We start from the raw sequence: 11,975 nt of genomic DNA, 5'->3' as shown, positions 1-11,975 counted from the left end.
ACATGCAGGACAGTGGTCCTGGAGACGGAACACGACAGAACATAGAGGACAGTGGTCCTGGAGACTGAACATGACAGGACATGGAGGACAGTGGTCCTGAAGACAGAACATGCAGGACAGTGGTCCTGAAGACAGAACATGGAGGACAGTGGTCCTAGAGACAGGACATGCAGGACAGTGGTCCTGGAGACAGATGTGCAATCAGAGATCAGAGCATGGACCAGTTCTCAGTTACTTCACTGCAACGTTTCTCTCAAGTATTCATCCAATTATGACTTTCTGCACCCGTTATTAAAATCCATTCATTGGTTCATGAGACATTTTGCTAACAGACACACACAACAACAAAGGTAAAAACAGCTGTTTTGTTGTCAGATGTCAAATGTTTTTGGAGACAGCTTTGTGCAAAGACAACATGGATATCTACTTTCTGTTTAGTCCCTCTGTCGTCCCCCAGTGACCACTGATCAAAACGTTTCTGCTTCTTCTCAGATATAATCATTTTCTACAAGACTTGACTGGAAACACGAGTCCACAGAGCCCAGACTTTGAGCAGCTGTCAAGTAAGTGTCTTTCAATTTGCTGACTTTACAATGTATTTCAATAAAATATGCATCTTTGTTATTGTTTCCATGTTTTCCTCTCATTCTGTGTGACTTGTTCAGAACCTTCCTGTAGAATATGAAGCTCTTTACTGCTCAGCACTGCTGGAGCCTCACATCTACACCTAACACCAAAACTGTTGAAACAATGAACCAAGAAAACCTCAAACTGTATTCAGTCTGGGCAGTTGTAATCTGAGCAGCACGATGGATCAGTGGTTAGCATCGCTGCCTCACAGTAAGAAGACGCTTGGTTCAGTCCCTGGTTTGGACCTGCACGCTGGTTTCCTCCCCCAGTCTAAAAACATGCACGCTAGGTTCCTTCATGAAACAGATCTGCCTGCTTCTATAAATGATCATTAATAATCATTAATATTCATTAATTAAACATGCATTCAGTCCAGTTCGTCTAAAATCAAATGGGTAATTTCAAAGAGAAAAATAAACCTATAAATTAAAGAATGCACGCCCCTGAATTAAAAGTTTGAATGAAGCAACTTGTAATTTATCAGGCGGTGTCGCCCGTCACTGAGTGTTTTTCTGGACTGCAATGGAACAGGGATTGCAGGTAAACCTAAAGGCCCCAGTATACACGGGCGCACCTTTTTCCATGTGGACTCGACGTGCACTGTCTGCAGAGTGTTCAGGCTTCATACTCGAGCGTCCACCCTGAGCAGCTGCAGCCCAGCTTTCATGGTTGAACTGCAGGAAATAATTTACACACAAAATATCACAAGCCAATACCTGAGAGATGAAACAAAACCCTCCAAAAGACTGATCTGGTATAATCCCACCCCTCTGTCCTGCCTGAACACGGAGAGAACAAAAAAGTCCGTCAACTGAAAATCTACACATTTGTGTTTACCTAGAGAACACATTCTGACCTGGGCTCCCGTCTGCTCACATACGATGAGTAATAGTAATTCAGAAAAACGTAAAAAGAAGCAACAAAATATACAAATATTACTTTGAATATCAAATGTGTACCCCCCCCCAAAAAAAACCCCCACAAAAAAACATTTAAAACCAAGTAAATAAAGAAAAACGCTCCCATATTAGTGTGCGTACTATACAGCAGAACTTACCGTAACAATACAGCGCGTTAACACAATTGCCCTCCATCACAAATATAATGTACATACCACCATATTTAGTCACAAGCTAAAGAAAAATGCTGGTTAAGGGAGGCCGATCCTACGGTTTCTTCTGCTCCTCACTGCTGTTGCTGGAAGGATGTTCCTCTTGACCTAGTCCATCACTTTCACGGACTCGACAAACACCTTGTCCGTCCCTCCATGTGTGATGCGATGCCGTGCAGGAAAAAGACCATACCAGCCGCTTGTGCCTTTGCCACTCTTGGTGTGTACTCAGCTGCAATGGATATGGATGATTCTTTGGGTGGCACGATGGTTCAGTGGTTAGCACTGTTGCTTCACAGCAAGAAGGTCCTGGTTTAAATCCCGGTTGGACATGGGGTCTTTTTGTGTGGAGTTTGCATGTTCTTCTTGTGCTTGCATGGGTTTTCTCTGGATACTCCGGTTTCCTCCCACAGACTAAAAACATGTTAGTCTGCCTTCAGGCCCAGGCCTCCCTTGCAAAAGAGATCTGTGATCACAGTGGGATTTGCCTGGTTAAATAAAGGTTAAATAAAAAAAATGAAATAAAATTTGAAGCTGATGGGGCCTCTGCTGCGTGCTCGTTGTAATATCTCCACACAGTCTTGGTAATAATGCAGCCTGGCCACGATGACTCTCGGTTTATCATCCGAGCCTCTCCTGCCCGACGTTGGGTGCACGTGGTCAGCCAGTGGCGACTTGTCCAGCTTCAGCACCTCCATTAGCATTTTGGCTATCACTGTAGAGGTGCACGGACCTGGCAGCTTGAAGACTCCAGTAATTCTCATATTGTTACGTTTCACATTCCCTTCCACGAACTCAGCCCATCCACTTCATCCTTCAACTCCACGGTCCCCACACAGAGCCTACCTCATCTGAGCATAAAGACAGCCCGTTCTCAGTCTCTGAAACACTTAACTTTACTCAGTCTAACTCTGCTCTGAGGCCGCGGTGACACATTCAAGCTCCGCTCTCACTGCCTGCAATTCACTCCTAATAAAATTAAAATCATCTGTCAATCACCTTCATCTCTATTCTAAAACAGTAGCTCCAGGCCACATGGGCAGGCACACCACCATCTTAGTTTTTTTTTTTAGAGGCCATGTCACAGGTCTGTCGAGTCCATCGTGACAAAACCGATCTCAGAGAAAGAATCCAACGTGGAGGCGGCGAGAATATAATTATGAAAGGCAGTTTTTCAGGCGGGGCTGACGGAGCTTAGCAGGATGCTGCTCAATGATCCGCTGCCATTTTGCACTCCTGGCCATCTTGGATTTTGATGTAGCAATCCCATTTTTGAAATGAAACTTCTGCACAGCTTGATGGAAGTTGGTACCTCACTTCTTTTTCAACTTGTGCTCACCACATGGACGGACAGTATTTCTAATTCCCTCTTTTTGCTCCGTGACAGAAATGCGTGAGTGCACAACCATAAACTACGGTTTGTATGAATTTTGATGATGAATGAACTTTATTTAAAAAAAAGGGACAATGTACAACTCAAACATGTCACCATTTGATGTGCTGTGCCAGATTATAGCTAAAGATAATTCACATCTGCAGTCCCTTGACAAGTTAAAAAAAGAAACAATGTATGTACAATGCAATAATAATATAAATAGAAAATATAACACTATAACATGCTTATAAATCACAATACACAAACACACGAACAGACTCAATGATTGGAACACACACAGTCTTACAGTGATACTAATGATACTAGCAATCACAGCATTGTAAGAGGGGGACAGTTGAACCCGGAGGCTCCGCCCCTGTTTAATGATGGACGGTTTCTTTTCACAAAGATGGCCTCCTTTACTCCTCTCTCAAACCCAGGACGTGAACATCTTCATCCCTGAAAGAGTGACCTCTGACCTGGAGATGAGTGTAGACCGCAGAGTCCTGGTCTGATGAAGTTACACAAGTTACAAAATAATCTAAACTTTTCAAAGCTTGTATTTCTCTAAAATCCCACAGAGGTGATGGTGCACTGTCTTTTTAACCAAAGCTTTTAGTGTGTTTATATAAAGACTGAAGAGGTCTTCAAACACCATCACCAGCCTGACCCCAACAGGTGATCCAGTACGACCTATGGGATAAAATCATGGCATGCATGAATGTCTTGGCTGCATCAAGTGAGAGACGATGTCTAATATGTTTACAATGTTAAGATTGAATTTAATGACTTTAGTCATATTCTTAATGTGTTTCTTAACATTTTTATTTGGATCAAGGGTCACCCCAAGATATTTAAATTCAGTGAATATGTCCATTTTTTCATCTTTAATGTAAATACCAGTACTATGAGATTGTACCATGGTTTTAGAAAAAAACATACATTTGGTCTTCTTTACATTTAGTCATGCATTCATTAAATCTTTATTTCTTCAGGTTAGTCCCATTGAGCCTCAAGGACTCATTTACAAGAGACCTGATTTAACAAAGAGTGATGACGACAGTTATAAAAAGGCATACGGATTTATTATTATATATTTTTAATACAAATAAGATGCAAAAAAAACAAAGTAACAAAAACAGTTGGATTATAAGGTGAATGTAGAAAACTAAAGACAGGAACACGTCTGCGTTGGTTGTTGCCAGGAGTCCAACAGATTCTTGAAGCCACTTGGAGAGGTTCAGGTCTTTTACAAGATACACGACTGAACTAAGCAGCAGGAGGTCCTTGGCAGCGCAGTTTAGCAGATACTTGGTTTAGTTTAATTACAGCTAGTCTTCCTGGTTCCACAGCTCATGTTGGTCACAGTAACTCTGATCAATGTTTAAGTGAAGTCCAGCTGCCCCGGCAGGATTTTGCTGATGTTCACTCAGTTCCAAAGTTCTCAGAGACCCAGAGAAGGATCTGACTGAGATGTCCGAGGCAGCACTCCCTCGTTTGTCTTCTTGTTTAGTTTCCTCCCAATCTTTTGAGCTGTAAAATAACTTGTTTATACTTTGTCTTGTTTCAGCCACGCAAAAATCAAAAAGCTTTGCCTTTCCATGTGTCACTTGGTCATATGTTTTAATTTCCACTGCTTTATAAAGTTGTGTTGTAGAAACATTTTTAGATCCCTTTTCTTTAAATCTACTTCAGGATATTTGTTTATTGGCATTTTGTGCTGCGTTTAGCTGTAATCAATTTAACTTGTAGATACTGTTTTACTGATTTAAGGTTTTCGTTTTGGGTTTTCCGATGTTGGCATTTGATACTTTTTGTCCTTGTTTTCCTTATTTTAAGCTGTAATCATGTTGTAATGGTTGAACTTGTGAGGAAATGACAGCAAGCGCAGCGTCTCTGTGTGCTTTCATGTGGATTTTGACATAATTAATTGGGAGCGGATCAGAAGATGTAAAGCGGTCTATATCAATAAATAAAATGCTCTGCATCAACACAAATCCTTCTAATGACTCATTTCAGACGTCAAACAGAAAATCAGACTCAAACACACACACAGAATAATTTATGTGTATGAATTAAAGTCTCATTGCTGCTGTGCTGACTGCTCCCAAATTAAAAGTGTAGCAAGTCTCGCTGCTTCCTCGTTAGCCATTCTGTTTAAACTTCTCTGCTTTTTGTTGTATATATAGCTACATTTCTTCTAGTCAGCAAGGTTGTACTGTCACGAGAGTTCTTAAAGCAGAGATCATGTTGTATGTGATGAGGCAACGCAGCACACAGAACCACAAGAGGCTTTTTGTTTGTGTCGGTTTTCCCTCGAGCTTTGCCTCCTTGTGTCTGAATCTTTGTGCAGCATTCATATCGTCATGCATTTGTCTGGCGTACGTTTCTCAGCATCTTTTTTGTCAAGCAGTTTTCTAACTGTTTCAACAAATCATGAGTCAAAACGTTCAGCTCTTTCAGGACAATCTTGATATGACTTTTGGTATTGGTGCAACTTTGGCTTCTTGAAATATTTTAGCCTTTTCTGCCATTTTTTCCTCATACAGAATGAATTGAGCTCATTCTCCATCCTTCACATCTTTAGATGTTTACAACCTTTTACTGCTCCTTTCACATTTTGTTCCACTTCAGCTTCTTTCAGCTACTTTCTGCAAATTTAAACGTTTTTCAGCTACTTACATGTAATTTCAGCTGTTTTTCAGCAGTTTTGTGTCCTTTCAGAATATTTCTGCAAGTTTCAGCTACTATTTTGCTGTTTTTATACTAATTTCAGCATTTTCAGCTAAATCCACATTTATTGAATTAATTTAAACTTTTTTCAGCCAAATTAAGCAAAAATGTGCTCTCGCCACTTCCTTCTGGTATTTTCAGCTACTTTCTGCCTTTTTTTAGCACTTTTCTGCTGTTTTTTATTTTATTTTATTTATTTATTTTACTAATTTTTGCTTTTTTCAGGTAATTTCCACATTTTGGTGCTCATTTCAGCTTCTTTTAGCCACTTCACCACTTGCTCTTGCCGAGATCAGATGCTGCCCCCCTCCGTCCGCTTTGCTTTGCTGCTCTGTCTGTCTGTGAAACTGCTTCTGAGACTCTCTTCATATCTTCTGAACCATAATTATAGACTTTATTTGATCTGTTGGTCCCTCAACACAATTTACAACATTTCTTTGAAGAGAAGACAGGCTTTGGGCGAGACGATTTGCCCTGTTGGCACGCACGCAGCTGGATATCTCATTGACTTGAAGACTTGATGATGTGTCTATCTCTGCTGCCATCTGTGGATTTTAAGGACGTATATTTAATTGGATTTATGATAACTGGTTCCTGCTTTTTGGATTCGGCTGGTGCTGGTTTTTTCTACAATCAAGGAAGTCGTCGGCAGCAAATTTGGACCCAATCACGCTGCTTGCCTTATGATGGCTTGGTTCGTACCTCGAGTACCCAGACTCAAATGCTTTAGGCTGAATGGATCAGATCTCAGGGATTTTACTCAGTCACGTTCCATCAGTGTGTCCATGTAATTTGGACATTTCGGAACCGAGTTGACCAACACAGACTCAAGGTAGATGTCATTAAGTTCTGCCTGTCCCCAAAGCAACTGTGTGTTTATCTAAGTTGGCTCCCTTGGCTGACCTTGAAGGCCATCTTATCTGAATTCACCTGGAGAACATGTGATCTGACGCTCACCACCCCCTCCCTGAGGAATTTCCAACTGATAACCAGATGAACCAGCTGAATAAACTTTGTGTCATCATTTCAGGACTCTTGGATTCTCATAGACGTTATTCTTGGCCATTCCTCGACATACCTTGAGAATGTTTATGGATCTCACCAGAAGACACTGACTGATTACATCCTTATCAGAACTCTTACAGTGACCTCGAGAGCATCTATGATCATGCTCACCGCTCTCGTCATCCCCCCCCGCCCCCCCCCCCAGAATGTATATGTCACTATGTGCTTGTTTGTGCGAGGTGTTTTTTAATATCAGAGTTTTTTCTTCTCAGGCAGGAATAAAACAATCTGACAGGAATTTTTTCGCCTCCAATTCCTACATGTGTCCAGTTTCACTACTTTTTGTCTGTCTAAACAGATCTCACTTGTAAAGGAGTCTTCTAGGCTCGATGTGACTTATCTGTCTTAATAAAGGTTGAGTGAATAATTTGCCACAGCTGTGCTCTCTCCACTTCGTTTTGGTAATTTAAGATTCTTTCTGCCCTTTCAGTTATTTTTTGATAATTTCAGCTTTTTCTTTAGCTAATTAAAACTCATTCTTGTGCTCATTTATGCTTTTTTAAGCCTATTTCAGCAAATTCTGCTTTCTTCTGCTAACTTAGGCTTGTTCTTCCATTTCGGCTACATTTCAGCATGCTTTTTTGTTGCTAATTTCAGCTGTTTTTCAGCATGTTCTTCTGCAATTAGCATTCACACTGCATTTTTGCAGAAAATGCTCTTTCTCTAGTTATGTTTTGAGGGGAGCTTTAATTGTTTTAGTTGGGGACCTTCAGGAGTTTTCACAGGCGTGCTCGTCATGTCACCCTCCTCATGCCTCATTATGCTCTAAAGGTAACAGAGTTTGACCCTGCTGTAAGCAACATTGTCCGAATATCAACGATGAAAGGCAGCAGTTTATTTACTTTGGTCAAACACGATTACAAATGAAGAGCAAGTGAAACTAGAGAAGTTGCATTTCTTGTGAAAATTTAGTAAGAATGCTTATTGTTAAAGAACTTGCTTAAAAACGGCTACAATTAGCCAGAAACAAGCTCAATTGTCTGAAATAGAGGAACAAGCCTAAGTTGGCAGAAGAAAGAACACCATATTCACATATCTAGGCTGAAAGAAGCAGAAATTAGCAACAAACAGCTGTGGAGTAGCTAAAAGGCAGAAAGAAGCTGAAATTTCCAGAAGGAAGTGGAGAGGGCACGTTTTCACTGAATTGGGCTGAAAAAAGTTGAAATGAGTTGGAAAAAATGTGGAATTAGCTGAAAAAACTCAAATTAGCATAAAAACAGCGAAATAGTAGCTGAAATGCCCCAGGGACTCATCACTGCCTGATGCCCTCAACAAGTTCTATGCACGCTTTGAAGACCCAAACAGACCCCCCAGCACTGGACTCACTTCACCACCGGAGTTTTTCAACATGACGTCAGCTGAAGGAAGGATCACCTTCAGGAGGAATAATCCTCACAAAGCAACTGGCCCAGACAACATCCTCGGGAAGGTGCTGAAAGACTGTGCCAATCATCTCTGCGAGGTGCTGGCCGACATCTATGCTCTTTGTGGACTTCATGTCTGTCTTCAACACCATGATTCTCCAAACCCTGATGGACAAACTATTCACACCAGGACTCAGCCCCTCCATTTGCAACTGGGTCCTGGACTCCTTAACAAACAGACCACAGTCGGTGAGGATCCACAACTTCTCCTCCTCCACCATAGCCCTCAGCACTGACTCTCCTCAGGGATGTGTGTTGAGCCCTCTCCTATTCACTCTGCTCACTTATGATTGTGCAGCTACACATCCAGGCTGTCACATTGTAAAGTTTGCAGATGATACAGTGGTGGTGGGATGCATCACAAACAATGACGAGTCCAGCTACAGGCAAGAGGAGGAACACCTGGAGAGCTGGTGCAGGAAGCAGAAAGAGGAAGAGAGCCCATGCTGTGTGTCAAGGTGAGCCCAACTAGAACTAGTCAGTACCTCTCAACCTCACGCACAAGCTCAGGCTCCTCCCCCACCAGAGAGGTTACGTTCCATTTCCCAAGAGCTAGCTTTGGTAAGTCACTATCAGAGCACCAAGGTCTCTGCCTTCGGCCACTGCCCATGGATTCATGCTCCCAACTCATATGGTCCTTCCTGCAGGTGGTGGACCCACAGGAAGGCAAACCCATGTTGCTTATTTGGGCTGAGCCCGACCGGGCTCCATTGATAGAGACCCGGTCACCAGGTGCTTGCCAATGAGCCCCTCCCCCAGGCCTGGCTCCAGGGTGGGGCCCTGGTAGCACATGTTCGGGTCAGGGACTCAGAGTTCCTTGTTTTCTTTTGTCCATACAAGTCTTCTGAATTGCTCTTTGTCTGGCCTGTCACTAGAACCAGCCTGCCTTGGGAGACCCTACCGGGGCAATTAAAATGGCCCCAGATAGCAGAGCTCCTAAGATCATTCAGGCTCACAAACTCCTCCACCACGATAAGGTGGAGATTCAAGGAGGAGCTGATCTCATGCTGCTGATTTATTTCATGCTGCTGTGTTCATTCGTCCTCATCTGCTCACACAGACTCAGGTTCGTGCTGCTGTTGGGCGTATTGTTTTGCACTATTAAGTGTTTAGCGTATTCTTAATTTGGCGTGTTCTTAGTTCATATCTTAGATCTATTTACTGTTTTTCTTTTACAATTTATACTTGTGTTGGATGTAACTGGGACCCTGTGTACATAATTTCGTTCCACCACATGTACCACATGAGATGTGAATGACAATAAAGAAACCTTGACCTTGAAATAGCTAAAACTTGCAGACAAGCTGAAATTAGCAGAAAGAAGTTAGAAGAAGCACAAAAATGTTGTATTTAGCAGAAATAATCTGCAAGGAGCACAAAACAGCTGAAAAACAGCTAAAATTAGCTGAAAGCAGCTGAAACAAGTTTAAATTTGTACAGGGAAGCTGAAAGCAGCTGAACCAGAACCAAATGTGAAAGGAACAGTAAAATGTTGTGAACAGATCTACAGATCTGAAGGATGTAAAATGAGCTCAATTCATTTTCTACGAGGAATAAATGGCAGAAAAGGCTAAATATTTCAAACAGCTAAAGTTACACCAATACCAAAGTCCCCGCAGGATTGTCCTGAAAGAGCTGAACGTTTTGATTGATGATTTGTTGAAACGGCTGAAAACTGCGGGATGAGAATGGTACAGAAGAAAAATGGATCAGAGTAGTTGCTTGATTATTCACACAATAAGAACAGACATATTTTCGGCTGGGTGTTTTAATAAAGCCTCAGTCAGAAGCTGAAGAATACCGTAATTAGTTGTTTTTCAAGAGAAAACAATGGAAATGATTCAGAATACCAAAACCAAAGGAGCTGCGTCCCCATGGAGGCCGGCTGTGGTTTCTGATTTAATTGTTGTGCAGTTAGGTGAGCTCGTTAGACTCTGCCTGTACTAGTTCAGACAAGCTGCTGCACCATGAAATCAAACAAGAAAAGGATGTGCTGTCAATTAAATGTCTGGTTTTATTTTTCTAGTAGTTTTACAAACATGTTGTAATTATTGGCTGCACACAGAATACTTTTATGATGCGTCTGTCCTGAGCCAAGTTTCAGCTCTTTGTACAGCAACATCCAAAGTTAAGTTAATTTATATGTTGAAAATATGCTGCAGCTATGAAATGAAACATTGTCCTGTACACATAAACAATAATATTGATCATTAAGACTTTCAAACTGGAGAAATTTCATTGTACCTAGTTAAAAAAGCAGTGAGGGTTACTAATATTACCGGTATTTGTTAACAAAATGAAAGTTGAAGTTTTCAGACCGGCACCTGTGCAGCTTCAGCCTCTTACCTGCAGCTGTTGGTGCATCTTCCTTAGCTCTTTTAAAAACATTCATCGATTCTTGATTCTGTTTATTATCAACCCAAAGAGATGAGCACCTGCCAAGTGACTGAGGAGGAACGCTGTTTCTTAAAGGGATATGATACCATCCACCACGACTCTGACCCCCCACCCCAAAAAACACCAAACTCTTTGGATCTACACGTAAATGACATATTTTAGTTTGAAACTGGCGACTCTCGCTGAAAAGTGACACGTTTGCAGGTCTGCTCTGTGCAGCTTGAAGCTGCAGGAGGCAAAGCTCTGACAGTTTGAGTGTATGCACCAAGAGCTCTGGACGGTATCCTGGAAGGGGTGCAGTCCTTGTTCTCCTGGGTGATTTTAATGTCCATGTGGGCAATGAAGTCATCTGGAGGGAGTGATTGAAGGGAATGATCTCACTTCCATTCAGGCTTCTGTGCTAGCTATGGGCTGTGCATAACAAACATGTTCAAGCATAACGTGGTCCAGAAGTGGACTTGGTACAGGCCACCTTTGGCCAAAGGTCCAAGAGCAATTTTATAACCATGTCATCAGACTTGTGGCTCCATGTCTTGGACAGGGGCAGAGCTGTCAGCTGATCACCAGTTGATGTCTGGAGACTGTCAGACAAACCTGGGACACCCAGATGATAATAATGTAAATGACCCAGCATCCACCAATTTTTCACTCGGGTCACCTGGACCATCTTAGCACCAACAGAACTGGTTTGTTCCACTTTGGAGTAAGCAGTTGGGGAAGAATCAGTTTTGTTGTGTGTTTCCTTGACTGATGAAGCCTTCTGGATGGAAGATGAAACATCTCAGCACAAAACAAAAGAAACTGTCCAGATGACCTGACTGATAAATGTTGGATTGTATACCTGGGTTACTGAGCATGGACTTTGTTGTTTCTTGTGCAACAATTGCTTGTTAAGAATATTTCTCTTTTTAGACCAAAAATAAGAAAAAAATGACTATAAAATAGTTTTTTTTTTTTTTAACTTTTTTGAAATTCATTATTTGCAGTGCATTAATTAAGATGTTGAGGTTCTCCTTAGGAGAGACAAGGATGGAGAAGATCAGGAATGAGATGATCAGAGGTACAGCACAGGTTGAACAACTGGGAGATAAAGTTAGAGAGGACACACTGAGATGGTTTGGACATGTCCAGAGGATGGACAGTGGTTTGGACATGTCCAGAGGAGGGACAGTGGTTTGGACATGTCCAGAGGGGGGGACAGTGGTTTGGACATGTCCAGAGGAGGGACAGTGGTTTGGAC

The 11,975-nt window shown here is 41.9% G+C and overlaps 1 protein-coding gene across 1 annotated transcript in view; it reads left to right on the top strand.

The window, feature by feature from the left end:
- arhgef39 (Rho guanine nucleotide exchange factor (GEF) 39) overlaps positions 1–11,975 on the top strand; it is a gene marked incomplete at its 5' end in the record, with an annotated part of 84,143 nt that overhangs the window by 23,042 nt on the left and 49,126 nt on the right. Inside the window, one exon of the mRNA XM_037696093.1 lies at positions 493–563. Coding sequence (XP_037552021.1) covers positions 493–563 — 71 coding nt within the window. The remainder of the gene's footprint in view (positions 1–492; positions 564–11,975) is intronic.

This window comes from Nematolebias whitei, chromosome 22, assembly GCF_014905685.2.
Source record: "Nematolebias whitei isolate Nwh7 chromosome 22, NemWhi1, whole genome shotgun sequence".
Taxonomy (NCBI): domain Eukaryota; kingdom Metazoa; phylum Chordata; class Actinopteri; order Cyprinodontiformes; family Rivulidae; genus Nematolebias; species Nematolebias whitei.
The sequence above is the reverse complement of the archived record's forward strand: the minus strand, read 5'-3'. Positions and strand labels throughout refer to the sequence as shown.